The 15,666-nt window shown below is 26.5% G+C and overlaps 2 protein-coding genes across 2 annotated transcripts; both read left to right on the top strand.

Moving 5' to 3' along the window:
• Window positions 1-148: 148 nt before the first annotated feature.
• On the top strand, window positions 149-4,129 carry LOC140675651 (uncharacterized). The gene is made up of 2 exons (XM_072910255.1): window positions 149-413; window positions 2,475-4,129. Exons 1-2 carry the CDS (start codon window positions 407-409, stop codon window positions 3,071-3,073), a joined length of 606 nt encoding a protein of 201 aa, XP_072766356.1. The 5' UTR covers window positions 149-406; the 3' UTR covers window positions 3,074-4,129.
• Window positions 4,130-6,089: 1,960 nt separating this feature from the next.
• On the top strand, window positions 6,090-14,107 carry LOC140675635 (fatty-acid amide hydrolase 2-like). The gene is made up of 9 exons (XM_072910231.1): window positions 6,090-6,414; window positions 6,715-6,923; window positions 7,037-7,263; window positions 7,426-7,755; window positions 7,975-8,267; window positions 8,444-8,539; window positions 8,710-8,868; window positions 9,247-9,429; window positions 12,450-14,107. The coding sequence occupies exons 1-9, from the start codon at window positions 6,391-6,393 to the stop codon at window positions 12,537-12,539; spliced, it is 1,611 nt and encodes a 536-aa protein (XP_072766332.1). The 5' UTR covers window positions 6,090-6,390; the 3' UTR covers window positions 12,540-14,107.
• The last annotated feature ends 1,559 nt before the right edge of the window (window positions 14,108-15,666 follow it).

The following is a 15,666-nucleotide window of genomic DNA, read 5'->3' as shown; positions in this document are numbered from 1 at the left end:
CTTGTTTCAACCGGAAATAGCATTTTGTTACTAGAATTTCCATTCTTTTAGCAATTAGCAACCGGACATCAACAACGCATTGTAGAACCGCCTTTACAGTTCAGTGCGTTCAATGCACAGACTTCGAAGTCTATGGTTCAATGTCGAAAGGCGTCTTGAATAAGAGTTTGCCTAAATCGAAGGACGGCTATTCTTATTGTTAGGCTTCTCTATATTATTATTGACAATGAACAAAAATCACATTAATTGCTCTATTAGTCATTAGTCATTCAATCGACATTGAACTATTGTCAAGTATTTTTCGTGATTATTACGTGTTTTTTCACAAGATAGCAATACATTACTTCTTTGTTTGCGATAAAAAAAAGCGTAAGATTTGATCATCAATCTTGAAATCTACGACACAATGTTGCGTGAGTATGCACAAAAATTTGAATCAAAATTAACACAGATATTTTCTGTAAATAATCTAGAAATATTTTTCTAGAACATTAAGATATTCTTACAATTTACTGATATAAAGTAAAAAAATATTTTATATATTTGTATAAAACAGAAAAAGCTTCGCATATTTTATAGGTATAAAACTTTTCCCGGTCAAATTGGTTGAAATTTTAATATGTTAAAGTAATAATTTAAGTGATGCTGATGAAAAATCTATGGCCATGGAGCCCAAAAATCAAAACTATAAAAGATACAATAGCTTAAAGTGAGTAAAACTGAAGCTTTAAAAATGCCTGTTTTTCTCAATACATATGTATATTAAATTAATATATATGTATATAAATGCTTGAAATATAATATGTGTGTATGTGTGTTACACAGAGTGTCCTATTTTACGCGATATTTTGTATTTTATGTCAAAATACTGAAACCTTCAAGCATTAGAACTCAAAAAGTTCTTAATGAAAAAATATTTTATTATAGTGTTTTGGAAAGCCCTCGATGTAATCTACAAGAATATCTAATGAAAGATAGGTGTCCATTTTAAAATTGAAGATAACCGATCATGTAACCTTCAAATGACAATTCAAGGTCAAACAAATGGTACCAGCTTATGGCTCTCTTCGAAACAAATAACTTTTGCCTGAATATTACATATTTTTGATTAACTTTTATTCTGCAAAGATATAATAAAAAGAGTATAATAGATTAAAATGGGACACTGTATAACATACAAACATAAACTATATATATATATATATATATTTCAAGGATTTATACACACACGTACGCACACACACACACACTCGCGCGCACGCACGCACACACGCAACACACATACACACACACACACACACACACATATATATATATATAATATATTAAAATTTTATATACATATGTACTGAGAAATAAGCATTTTTAAAGTTCCAGTTTTACTCATTTTAACTCACTTTAAGCTATCGTATCTTTTATAGCTTTGATGTTTGGGCTTCATGCCCACAGATTTTTCATCAGCACCACCTAAATTACAACATATTAAAATTTCAGTCAAAACTGGAAAAAGTTTTACCTACAAAATATATGAGGTCCTTTTTTTCATGCAGTACAGAATATTGCAGCAATGTTGCATGTTCTATGCTCTGTGTATGGGAATATAATGCAAAGAAAATTTTTAGTTATTTTAAAAATGTTCATAGAATATTTCACAAAAATAGATTATCATAATTCTAATATCATCATTAGATATCATAAATATAAATTATCATAAATATAAATTACTGTATGGATGTTTATGCAAATATATGTATACATATATATACTTCTAAAAAAATTAAAAAAAAAAAGATAAACATATATATTAAATATGTAAAAAAATCTAAATTTTATGTAAAAAAGTCGATAAATTTTTAAATTAAAAAAATTAAAATATATTGTTAAAAAATTATTTAAAAGTAAATTTAAAAATAATGTACAATGCATCAAGAATTTTTTAACTTTAAATAATATAAAATTTGAAATTTTTGTCATACATTCAAAATTATTAGATGTATCTTAAGTGTATTATAAAATGCATCAACACAAGTATTTCTAAATTTAAACTTCTAAATTCTACTTTTTTTAAATTTTCTATAGATTCTACAGATAATGAAAGTTTAATATAAAGACATGTAAGCATTTGATGTAAAGAAATATATTTTTATGTTTTAATAAAATCAATATTCCCTAAAAAATTATTGGCTCAAAAATTTTACTTATAATCATATTTAAAAAATGATAGACATTCTACAATTTTGATTTACTTTTACACGAAAAATCATTCTATTATTATTTATACTACAAGTTTTGACATAACTTATATGTATATATATTTCTTTTTTAATAAAAAAATATACTAACACATGCACACACACACACACACACACACACACACACACACACAAAATATAGCAAAAAATACAATTAAAAAATAGATAGATCTTAAATTCATTAATATGCTTTGAAGATATTAATATTGTAACTTTTTGTAGGAATCGCATTTATAATTTTGTTCTTGGCTATCTCAAGAAATATTGCACAAGAGTGCAAGGATGGAAACGTACCATGTTCTGAGCCAGTAGAATTTAATCAAGATACTGATTGGTCATCAGCTACCTCGGTCTATAACTTCCATGCAGATGATATCATGGGCAAGGACATTTCATTGGAGAAATATCGTAATCATGTGCTCATTATTGTTAATGTTGCTAGCAATTGTGGCTTAACAGATGTTAATTATAAACAGCTTCAGGAGCTGTATAATAAATACAATGAGAGGGAAGGTTTACGAATCCTTGCCTTTCCTTCTAATCAATTTGCTGGCCAGGAACCGGGTACTGCTGAAGAAATTTTTAATTTTGTAAAGGGCTATAATGTAACTTTTGACATGTTCAGTAAAATCAATGTAAATGGAGAGAATGCTCATCCATTGTGGAAATGGCTCAAGACGCAGAAAGATGGATTTATTACTAATGATATTAAATGGAATTTCACCAAATTCATCATAGATAAAAATGGTAAAGTGGTGGAAAGATTTTCTCCATCCACTGAACCATTGGAAATGGAAGAAACCTTGAAGAAATATTTTTAAACTTTTACAAAGCTCTCTCTATTTTTTAACAATATATGGATTTAATACTTATATTAAGTTAGATTTAACAATATATAGATTAATACTTGTTATTTTTAAAAAATTTTCTACTCATTTTTTTTTATATAAAAGTGGAATTTTTTCTATATTTACTTAGCATTTACTTTCTCGGGCTTTTTTAAAATGATTTTTTAAAAAGATTTTTTATAACTGTATATGTATTTGTATAAACATATATATGCACATATACTATATACTTTATATATATGGTATATATGTATGTTTGTGTATATGTGTGTATAAGCAATAAGATATACAAACATATATATTTGCCAGGACGTTTCATTTGAAATAACAATATGTTTAAATGTTTAAATTCCGAAAAAGTGAGAATTTTATGAAAAAAATTCTCATAACTTATATAAAGAGGTTTTTGAGAAGTACATAAAATAATGATATTTACATGATTTTAGTTAGTTGATTAAAATAATGTAAAAATAAATTTTAAATTTTTAAATGAGAACTTTCATCCATATTGTATGAAAGAACTTATATGTAATAATAATTTTCAAAAATATTTGAAAAAGCAAAAGAGAAAGCATCACAAAATTCAAAGTGCGTATTACTCAGGAATGTATACCTCCTATCATAAAAATAAAGACGAAAATAATCCGTAAGGTGTAAGTTGATATGAACATTTATCCAATACTCTATTATAATAATGTTCTACTACATTACTGTTGTAATAACGTTGCATAATAATGTACGTATGATAAATGAGAATTTTATATCATATTTTTACAATATATTATATTTTATTACCACGTTATATATTATTACACTAAAGTGTTTATAGTAAAGTTTCGTAAGATATTGGTACATATCTTATGAAGATTGTATGATGATATCTTATTTACATAATGCAATAACAAAGCATGTACAATTATTTTTTCCTTTTTCATATATATGTTTAAGTAATAATGTATGAACAAATATATTATGTGCATTGTATTTTCAAGAAAGATATGAATAAAAGAAATACAATTATTTTATAAATATCAGGTATTCATATCAATTATTTTATAAATATTTGGAGATTATTACGAAATATTTAGATATAATTCTTCATGTTTATATGAAGTGCATGCTATTCAAAGTATTCAAAATTATAATTTGTTTTACTTTTCTGTTTATTATATTTTTATTATATATTTTTCTCTTATAAATAAGAAAACTTAAATAAAACAATATATATTATATATAAAATAATTTAATATACATTCTATATATAATTTTATACATACAAGGTGTATAAAAAGTGTTAAGATCCTTAACATTTCAAAAAGATATTCATTTTCGAAAAAAATGTTTCAAATAAAAAAAGTTCTAGGATTTAAAAAGCTCTATTTATTGATTTTGTTAGTTTGACCTCGAATAGTGTTGGCAAAGTCTGGGCAAGGTTACTTTGAATTTTTTTTTTAATTGGAACCAGTGTTGTTAGACGGACCGGGTTTTCTCGTGCATGCGTGATGTAACGATGACGTTTACAGTTATATATACAGGAAAAGGTATGAAAACCCTGAAAAATCTCGAAAAATATAAGTTTTACAGAAAAAGAATCTAAGACAAAAAAGAGGAAAAATCTGGCCATCTAAGATAATCTATTCATTTTTTTTATTTATTTCATATTTTATATTAAAAAATATCATAGGAAATTCTTAACCAAAAAAAGTTTTATTATAGTGTTTGGGAAAGCTCTAGAGATAAGCTACAAGAATATGTAATTAAAAATAGAGTGTTCCGTTTAAGAAATTGAAGGTGACCTTTACATGACCTTCAAGCGACTATTCAAGGTCAAATCAATGACACTTGAAACTATACTTCTTTTGTTTGAAACATTTTGTTGTAAAACATATTTTTCATACTTTTTTCTCATCCTGTATCCATTTCAATTTTAGCGGACGGTAAATAAGCAAATAAATTAATGAAAAAAAACCAGTCTTTTCCTTCAACTTCACCCCAAGAAGGTTGTTATTCGATACTTTTATTTCATCATTCTTATTACAATACGTATATTTTTTACGTAAGAAAACCTCGATGAGGCACGAGTCCCCATCAGTAGGTTCGAACCCGTCCATCGGTTTGCAGTGATGACGTAGCGAATGTAGCTATACCACAGACTTCTATTATTATATAGATGTCTGTGAGCTATACACTCGTTCCTAAGTAAATAAATTAATATAATTTGTACCTATTGTGTTTATTTTGTGTTTTTAATTATATTATTAAAAAATTTTTTTAAATAATTAAACGGGAGTTATACGGAATCTCATTTCATTCAATTAAATACTTTAATACTTTTGATATATCACATTAATTTTCGCATGCGCGAAAAAAGACCGGTTTGTCTGATAACACTGAATGGACCTTTTATTATTATATAAATTGTCTGTCATATTTTTTTTGTTATTATTAATGCTAATAAATCTGCAGACGCGACAAATTAATAAAAAAAATAAAAAAAAAAACAAATTAGCAAACTTCATTACTTTGGTTGATAAAAAAAAAAAAATATATATATATATATATATAATTTCTTTTAACATTTATATTTCTTCCTTTTATATATATATATATTATAAGTTAGAGATTAAAGTCGCTAGTATTTAATTATAAACAACGGGTTAATTAAAACGACCTGACTAGCCAAAATTATTCAATTTATTCACACGACGTTTCGATTATATGGTTGTGGTCCTTTTCAAGTGTAACTATAAAGAAAATATATAACGGATCAAAAAATTATATATATTATTATATATATATATATATATATATATATTATTTCTTTTAACATTTATATTTCTTCCTTTTATATATATATATTATTTCTTGTAACATTTATATTTCTTTTCTTTTGGGAAATATAATAGTACCCTTTATTACAATGAAATATATACGCTACTGAAGTCAGCTGACGTGCAACTCTGCTACTGACAGTACTGGCTACTTGACTATACTGACACTGACAGTTTACTGACGCGGTTTGTGCACTTTAGCAAGTGCTGTGTCATCTTTATTTTCTTTTTGTATCACGTTGAAGCCAATCAAATCTAAGACGAAAAAAAATTTCTCAGTGATTTCGCAATTCTTAAAAAGTATATATAGATGCAAAAGGAGTAAAATTCGCATTACGCATTAGCACTTTGAGAAATAGTGTTGTACATATACATAATTAATACTAATTGCATGTATTGTTTAAGAAAGTAAATTCTGTTGACATCAATATTTTCGTCTGTTCCTGCTTTCACAAAATTATGTGTACCTCTATAAAAAATAAGGTAAATTAAAAATTTCTATATGTGTCATTACAAAATTTGCATTTTAACCGTTTTTCTTGTCTAAAAAAATTAATTTTATAGAAATTAAAAATTTATCTTTCTCGCTTGTTTTATTTTGATTGTAAAATCAATTGTTCTGTTTCAATCTCGTTTTCAATCTTTTAAATTACTTAAACAATGCTTCAGATGATTTTTAAAGGACATTTTTTATATCATTTTGAAGTAAAAAATATATGTGTAATTAATATACACAATAAGTATGTGAACGTTTTTATCAATATGTCATGCATATGTTTATAGAATCCCTCAGAATCTGAAGAAGTAGTGCAGTGTATCAAAATGTTGTGCTGGGATATCTTGCGATGTATAATCATACAGCTGCATTGTTTCTTTGATTGCATTGTAGATTTTGTTTTTGGCATATATTACAATCCAAAAGCGAAGAAGGTGTCAGCAGTAAAGAATAGTTTATTGTTAGAAAGTGCTATCTCTTTAGCAGAGAAAATTAGGTAAAATTATTATTAATCTTCATATATATATATATATATATATATATATATACATATATATATTTATCATGATGTATTTGTTTAATATATATATATATAATGTTTTATTTTAGAGTGAAAAAAGTAACATCAGAGGAAGTTGTAAAGACTTATATTGAAAGATGCAAAGAAGTCAATAGCTTGATAAATGCTGTTGTAGAAAATAGATACTTAGATGCAATTAAAGAGGCGAAAGCAGTGGATGCTATGATAGAAAAATGTACGGATTTAGAGAAAATAAGAATAACATTGCCATATTTTGGAGTTCCCTTTACTACAAAAGAAAGCAATTGCGCTAAAGGTAGGCAAAATAACACCATAAAGAATTATTTTTTTCTCTACAGAATTATTTAAAAAAAGTAAAAAATATGGATATATTATCTTTCCCAATGGAAAACAGATATAGATTAATTGTTTTGAATATTAGTTATATATATATAGCAATTACTAATTATTTTGTTAGGATTAATCCATTCCTTGGGTTTGCTTTGCCGCCGTAATCATCGTTCTGAGGAGGATGCCACGACAGTTCGTTTCCTCAAAGAGGCTGGTGGAATTTTGATTGCAAAGACCAACGTACCTGAACTAAATTTATGGTCAGAATCGAGGAATAATCTATATGGACAAACGAATAATCCTTACAATACTACTCGAACAGTGGGAGGCAGCAGTGGTGGGGAAGGAGCTATAGTAGCAGCGTGTGGTGCTCCATTTTCCATCTGTAGTGATATAGGAGGCTCTACAAGGATGCCTGCGTTCTTTAATGGATTATTTGGTCATAAGCCTAGTGAAGGTTAATGTCATTAAAGATACTATAATATTTAAAAAATATTTGCTGCAATTTTTAGTTATGATTAAATTTTACACACTAAAAAAAATTTTTTATAATATTTAATGAAAAACTTTAAAATTTTCTTTTGCAAATGTTATTAATAAAATAAATTTTTATTTAAATTTTCTTTAAATTACTAACAATAATAATAATAATTTATTTGGATATTATCGTTGCCAGGATTGACTCCAGTAGCTGGAATTGGATTGCGTGAGACTGATTATCCTGACACCATGGTAGCAGCTGGACCACTCTGTAAGAAGGCTGAAGATCTAGCACCTTTATTGAAAATATTAATCGGTCCTAATGTACATAGATTAAAGTTGGATGAACCAGTGAATGTAAAGAATGTAAAAGTGTTCTACCAAGAAAGTTCTGGTGATTTGAGAGCAAGCAAAGTCAACAAGACTATGCAAGCTACATTACTTAAAGTGGTACAACATTTTAGAGAACTCACAGGTTCTGCTACAAAGGTAAAAATCTACAAATCTCATTTCATAAAGTAATCAGAAAAGAATGTATTTATAAAAGTTTATTTGCATATTTAATAATATATTAATTTTTTTAAAGTTATTTTTGTTTCTAAATATCACAAATAGAATTTCCGAATTTGTGTATAAAAAAATTACAGTGTGTTTATATATTACAGATTAAAATACCAGGTTCTGAATATAGCTACAGGCTTTGGAGGTATTGGATGACTCGCGAAAATTTTAATTTTAAACTGAACATAACAAATCGAAAGGTGAATCTTATTTTAAAGCTTTGTGAGTTGTATACTTCAAAAGACAAGTAATTTATATTAATGAGCAATATTATATTTATTAATTAACAATATTTGCATTCCATTTTTCATAGAATTAGTTACAGTGAATATTTTTTAATTTTCGGTTTAAATCCATTTATATTTTGCAGTATGTCACTAATGCAAAAAGAGAAATTTTTAATCTACTTACTGGAAACTCACAATTGACATTGGCCGCTATTATCAAATTGATAGATGAAGACTTCTTACCACAGGAGAATGCTGAATGGGCAAAACAGACGACTATGAAAATGAAACAGTTCTTGATGGTAAATTATTATAGAAGAGAAATATGTGATTACATGAATATTTAGAGATACAATAACAATAGTATCTATAACACAAAAAAATTAATACTCATTTTTAATGCTGACTACAAGATACAAGTTCAAATTACTACATCACGTCACAATTTTAAGAAATTTGAAAAAAAGCTTGCTATTTTAATGTATTTTGTCATATTATTAGCTCTTTTTATTATAGAAATTATATATAATAGAAAAAAAAGTTTAAAAATTAAATATATTTTTTTATTATTTATATTAAATTCTGTATATATATATATATATATATATATATATATATATATACAGAATTTAATATAATGTATATATATTATACATTTATAATGGACATTCTTTTTATAGGAGAAATTGGGCGATAATGGAATACTATTTTATCCTTCAGCTCCATTTCCTGCCACCTACCATTATTCCACATACCTGAGACCCTTCAATTTTGGCTATTGGTGTCTGTTTAATGTTTTGCGATTCCCAGTTTGCCAAGTGCCACTGGGCTTAGACGAACAAGGTTTGCCAGTCGGTATTCAGGTATTAAACATTTATATATATTATTATATATATTATTATATATATTATTAATATATTGTCGGTTGTCGGAAAAGTCATGACGCTGTTGTGTCCCTTGTAAGGACACGGGAATTCTTGGGATAGTTGCTGGATAAGGGTTTGGAAACCGAGACTGGCTCCCGGGAAGTCGACAGCGTCTTGGAATGTTACATTGACAAATAAGGCTCGATTTACAGATTGGCTCCGCAGTTATAATTGTTTTTTGTTCAACTTATAGTACGTTGCGGCTGCGTGTTGGCTTCTGATCTTCGACGTGCTCACTGCGCTACTTTTCTAAGACTGCTCGCCTTCTTCTTCTTTGCAGGTGCTTAAGTATCCTGAAAGAGGGACTCCAGTCCAAGGGCTTGTGCCGTAAAGGTGCTCTCCTTCGAAATTTGCTGCGTCGCGTTTTCGTGACCTCCCAAAATAGCGCGTGTCCGCTGTTTTGTACGGCCTTGTCGCACTTAATTTTCCTTATCGCACTTAATTTTTCTTATCGATGCATTTACGTTATGATATCGCAATACATCCGCGCTCGCATTTTTTGTAGTAGGACACTCCCGGCCAATATGTGTCAATATGCCTTTCAGGCTATAACAACGCATTTTTTCCATGTTTTTTAAAGGTTATCTATTTATATAAAGAACAAAGATCAATCAATGATATATTGCTCGTTTTGTTCTATAACCTTTTGCCATCTTTCAGTGAGCTTCGTAATTCCTCGTTCATAGAAGGACCTGTCTTTATCGGTGAAAAACTGAATAAGATGCTGATATACAGCCTTATCTGAACGTTATACCACGTAAGGAGTTTTGAAGAGAGCGAAACAAGTGGAAGTCTGCCGGCGCAAGGTCAGGCGAGTATGATGTAGCAACACATTCCATCCAAGCTCCAATAATTTTTGACGGGTGATCAAACTTGTGTGTGGTCTCACGTTGTCGTAATGGAATACAACTCCTTTACGATTACCGAGTTCTGGACGTTTCTGTATGATGGATTCATTCAAACTATCCAATTGCTGACAGTACACATTCGAATTAATTATTTGGTTCCTTGGTAGGATCTCGAAAAACACGACACCTTGAAAATCTCACCACACTGAGAGCATAACTTCCCTCTGATGAATGTTTGCTTTCAATGTCGTTTGAAGCAAATCATCACGTCAGGACCAAGACCGTTTGCGCACCACATTGTAAACAATCCACTTCTCATCACCAGTTATTAGTCGCTTCAAAAAAAGGATCTTTTTCCTCACGTTTAATGAGCATATCGCAGGTGTTTATACGCGCCGTCAAATGAACTTTGAGTTCATGAGGAACCCAAATATCCCAGCTTCTTCAGATGATCGTGAACGATTGAGTGATGGATGTTCAATATTTCTGCAATCTCTCATGTCGTGTAACGTGGGTTTGACTTGATGAATGCCTTTATTTTGTCGTCATCAATCTCGGTGGGCCTCCCTGACCGAGGAGCATCGTTGAGATCAAAATCACCAGTACGGAATTTTGTGACCCATCGTTGGCACTGACGTTCTTGTAGAGCATTGTCACCATAAACTTTACGCAACTTTTCACAAGCTTAAGACGCGCGTTCTTTCCTTTACGAAAGTAAAACAGTAAAATATAGCGAAAATGCACAGTTTGGTCTTCCATCTTCAACTTGTTGTAAAATCTCCAAAACTCAACCAAATCGTTCAATTTTTTTTAGCTATGAAGCTAGAACTGTCAACTGTTAAATGACATAGCAATAACATAGATGCGAATGATTCTAGTACAGTCGGACCTCTTATCCTACGACAAAAATTTGAGAGTTGGGGTATAATTCCCCTTTCGCGGTCGTAGCATGAAAGGATTTTTTGTCGTAGGATAAGAAGTCCGACTGTACTTCCAAAAATGAACTAGCGCCATCTGTTACAAAAATGCATCATGATATTTCCGACAACCCAATATATATATTATTGTAAAATCAAATATTTTAGTTTATTTATGTTGATATTCGTAAGTTTAAGTTATATTAAGTTCATACTTGGTGTTAAATGTGTTATAATTTTTGCTTTTACAAAGTACTTTACAATTAATATTTTAACATTTTAATAGTGTATTCTTGAAGCAAAATTTTTTCACAGTAAATTTTTCTTAAGTGATGTTAACTTTTTTAGCTAAGTTTGGTTTATCATTTTTTATTATAGATAGTACACTATAGCAATTAAGCAAGTTGATATTGGAATTAAGAATTAATCACTACATAATAAATATTAATATTGGATTTATTAATTTATATTAGATTATATGAGATTAATAATATCTTATTCAAATGGAATAATTAATTATTTAAATTGTTATAGAGAAAAAAAATGATTAAATAATTTACATACAACAATACAGATAGAATTAATTTCGATTTTGTCAAAAGAGTTTGTCAATAAAATGAGAACCTGCTAATTTGCTAGCAACTTCTGAGTAAACTTATTATTATTGGCAATCTGCTAACATATTGTGTTTGATTGGAAAATAATGTATTTGATTATTAATATGTATATTTGAGATTTATAAATACATTTCAACGACGTTAATAATATTAAAAAGAATACAATGACACAGCTTTAAAATTTGTTCTACAAAATCTACTCGAGAATTGTTTTAAAAAATAGAAGAAATGCTGGCATAAATATATAAAAATCCAACGGGACTAATTTAAAAAAGACGAAAATAAAATCTAGCAATTTTTTAAATAGAATTTTAATGAATTTTATATAAACTAACACTAGTAAGTCTTAAAATTTTATTAAAATGCATTATAATTATTAACTGACTATTATGTTTGCTGGAAATATTACAGTTTAATAATTGGTAATTATTACTAGGGGTGACATTACATATCATTATATATTATGTATATTATTTTACAGCTTATTTGGTTAAGAATGTTTTTTTTTCTATTTTTGAAAATTATGTTTTTTGAATCTTTTAAAAATTTGTATAATATTTTCTTTTAAATTGAAGGTAGTGGCAGCTCCTTATAATGATCACCTCTGCTTCGCGGTGGCCAAAGAACTTGAAGCAACGTTCGGTGGATGGGTCCCACCATCGTGAATTGTGAACCAAATACTAAATATTATTACTCTTCATTCCTGTTTCTTTATTGCACTTACATTATGAACATATTAGAAACGAGAAGTTATTTAAATTTTTTTCTTGCAGAATACAATAGAATCCACTTTAAAGATATAGCGCTAAAAAGATGAAAAACTCGATACTTCTTTACAAAAGGAAAAATCTCGTTGATAATCTTGATCGTTATATATTTGCAGGGTTGGGAAGTTAATTTTTTTTTTTTAACTAAGTTAAGTTGAAAGTTAATTGGTAATAAATTAAATAAGTTAACACTTAAAGTTAGAAACAAAAACTAACTTAGTTAAAAGTTAAGTTAAAAAGTTAAAAATTAAAGTTAAAAGTTAATGTTAATTATATAAAACTACATTTTTTGTATAATTATTCTTTTAATTGATATTTTAATTTAGACTATAATAAAAAGATATATAAAAAAGTAGAAAATATATTTTTCTTTCTTATAAATTATAAAAGACTATCTTTTTATTATTTTTTATTTTTCTTTATATATTATTAATTGGTAAATTACATTATTAATTAACATTATTAAAATATGTATAAAATACAAGAAAAAGACAGAATATTTTTATTAAATAAATATTTTCATTAAAATATAATATTAATTATAAATACTTAATAAATTATTGGTTAATTTTAAATAGAGTTCTTCTAAAGTCCCTAATTTATTTCTTTCCCAAGCACTCTAATAATTCTTTATCTAATAACAAATCGACATATAAACAAATAAAATATTAAATATATATATATATATTTTATACATTACAATCATCAATTTTCATATGACTTTGATATTAATAAATTATTTATTAACTGATATAAAAAAAAAGTTAATAAGTTAAGTTAAAATTAACTAGTGTAAAATTTAAAGTTTATGGCATTTAAAATTAACTAAGTTAAGTTAAAAGTTATTAACTTTTTAACTTAACTTTTAACTATTTAACTAGTTACTATCCAACCCTGTATATTTGTCATATTGTAGAGATAATGATACTAATTGACATACGCATTTTGATTCGCACTAGTACATTTATTTGATATAATTAATTAAATATTTTGATGAGTTTTCGCGCAAAATAAGATTTGTCTCACAAGAATTAGCGTGATGGACAAGTTATCCGTAATGCAATATACATCTACAGAAAATGTTTCATATAAAAGAATTATATATTTTATAATTTGATATAATTTTACATAAACTATGGAATATGTCGTAAACTGTTCAATTTTTGAGCATCCTATTTTTGTATTAACTTTTTATGCCGAATATTGCGAAGAATCGATTTATATAAAAAATCTAGGATGACATTTGAAAAAACTATGTTGACCTTTCCGTGAACTTGAAAAATTACCTTAATTAAGATTCAAAATTATTAATTTTTTTTTCCTCTCAAAACTATAAATAAAATCTGAAATATTTTTTTCGTACGATATCAAGTTTCGGAAAAAACATGCCTTGTAACACTTTATGTAAAATATTCTCTGTATATGTAAATATATAATCACACATTAAAGATTGCAACATTATACAACACTGTTTATCTTTATCTCACTTAAGTTTTAATGAAATCAAGATTAAGTATTTGAACTGAAGTTAAATATGCATTATATATTACTACAGTTTTATGTAATGTTTTTATATAATTTTTTTACACATTAAGCATATTTAAAATTGTATTTTTTTACGATTTTATTAAAAAATTATATTAAATGATAACAAATAATCCAGAATTTTTTTTATAATGTTTATATAAGTTTATTACTCTATTCAATTGTTTCTTTATAAAAGTTTTAAATGGTGTTTGAATATTATAAAAATAAAAAACTTAATTTTATAAGTATTATATGTATATTAAATATGTATATATATATATATATACTTTTTATACTAATAAAAATCTCAGTTTTCAATCTTTGTTTAACTCATGTATTTAATCCTTTTCTTTATCTACATTTAAATATTTTAATTAACATCTATTTAAAATTTAGTAAAATGTTTAAGACATTAATTTTACTATATATAACTATCTTAAAAGATATTAAGTATAATATATAATTGATTAATATCTATAATAATTGAAGGTTTTAAATAGTATTTTTAGAATGAATTTGGTTGTGGAAACATCTGAAAGTAAATATAAATTAAATTTAAATATAATATAAATAAATGTATAAAGAAGTATAAATAAATTTATATGATGTTTTTGTTATTCACTTTTGATGTTAAATTATATGTATATGTTATCATTTTTTTTAGCTTTTAAAGATAAAAGTGTCCACTTGTAGTAAGACACTGTATAATCAAATAAACATATATAACTATATATATGTAAAATATGTTCACACATATTTTCGTTCTCTTACATAAGCTCTATTCATTCGTATAAGAAAAATAACAAGATTAATTATTGAAAAATAATTAGAAAAAAATAATTTTTTTTAGAAAAAGTAAAAATTTGAAGAAATAAAAAATTTCCAAAATATAACCATATATAAATTTATATATATGTATAGCAATGTATATAAATTTATATATAATTTTGTATATATAAACAATTTTCCTTAGTATGGATTATTTTTTTTCTGTAAAAATGTGAAAAATAATATCAATCTATTTTAGAGTGTCTAAAAAATTGATTTTTTAAAATATTATTTAAAAGTATGACATCTGGAGAATATGTCTTTCAAATTATATGTTTAGAAGAATTTACAAAATTAACGGAGTTGTAAGATTTTGAACAGCATGATGGATTTTGAAATGGGCTTATAAAACTTAAAATGTTAATCTCATTTCTAAAGATTTTAACGTGTGAAGAAATGTGAATATGGAGGAATGCGATTGAATTTTATAAAGTAATTGAAGATTTAGAGAGGGAGAATAGATAGCAAATCTCACACTGCTTTCTGATGTAGTTTTAGAAGGATTCGTGAAGAAAACTGTATGATTTGAAATAAATAAATTTTGAAGAAAATTTTCTGAGAGTTTTTCTTACTTTTTTTTACTCTTTTAGTGTAAGTAATTAAATCTTCGGAAAGAAGATATAGAGCGAAATTTTCCAGGAGTAGAGTTCAGAATAAAAAACCAAAGAAT

The sequence above is a fragment of the Anoplolepis gracilipes genome, unplaced genomic scaffold, assembly GCF_047496725.1.
Source record: "Anoplolepis gracilipes unplaced genomic scaffold, ASM4749672v1 Contig20, whole genome shotgun sequence".
NCBI lineage: Eukaryota > Metazoa > Arthropoda > Insecta > Hymenoptera > Formicidae > Anoplolepis > Anoplolepis gracilipes.
This window is presented reverse-complemented; position numbering and strand designations above follow the sequence as displayed.

What these genes read in the sequence shown, in the direction of transcription:
- LOC140675635 (XM_072910231.1), top strand. Translation starts at nt 6,391, where the DNA reads ATGTGTACCTCTATAAAAAATAAG. An exon ending in TCTTTAGCAGAGAAAATTAG is followed by an intron (nt 6,924 to 7,036) that starts GTAAAATTATTA and finishes GTTTTATTTTAG; the next exon opens with AGTGAAAAAAGTAACATCAG. An exon ending in AAATGAAACAGTTCTTGATG is followed by an intron (nt 8,869 to 9,246) that starts GTAAATTATTAT and finishes TTCTTTTTATAG; the next exon opens with GAGAAATTGGGCGATAATGG.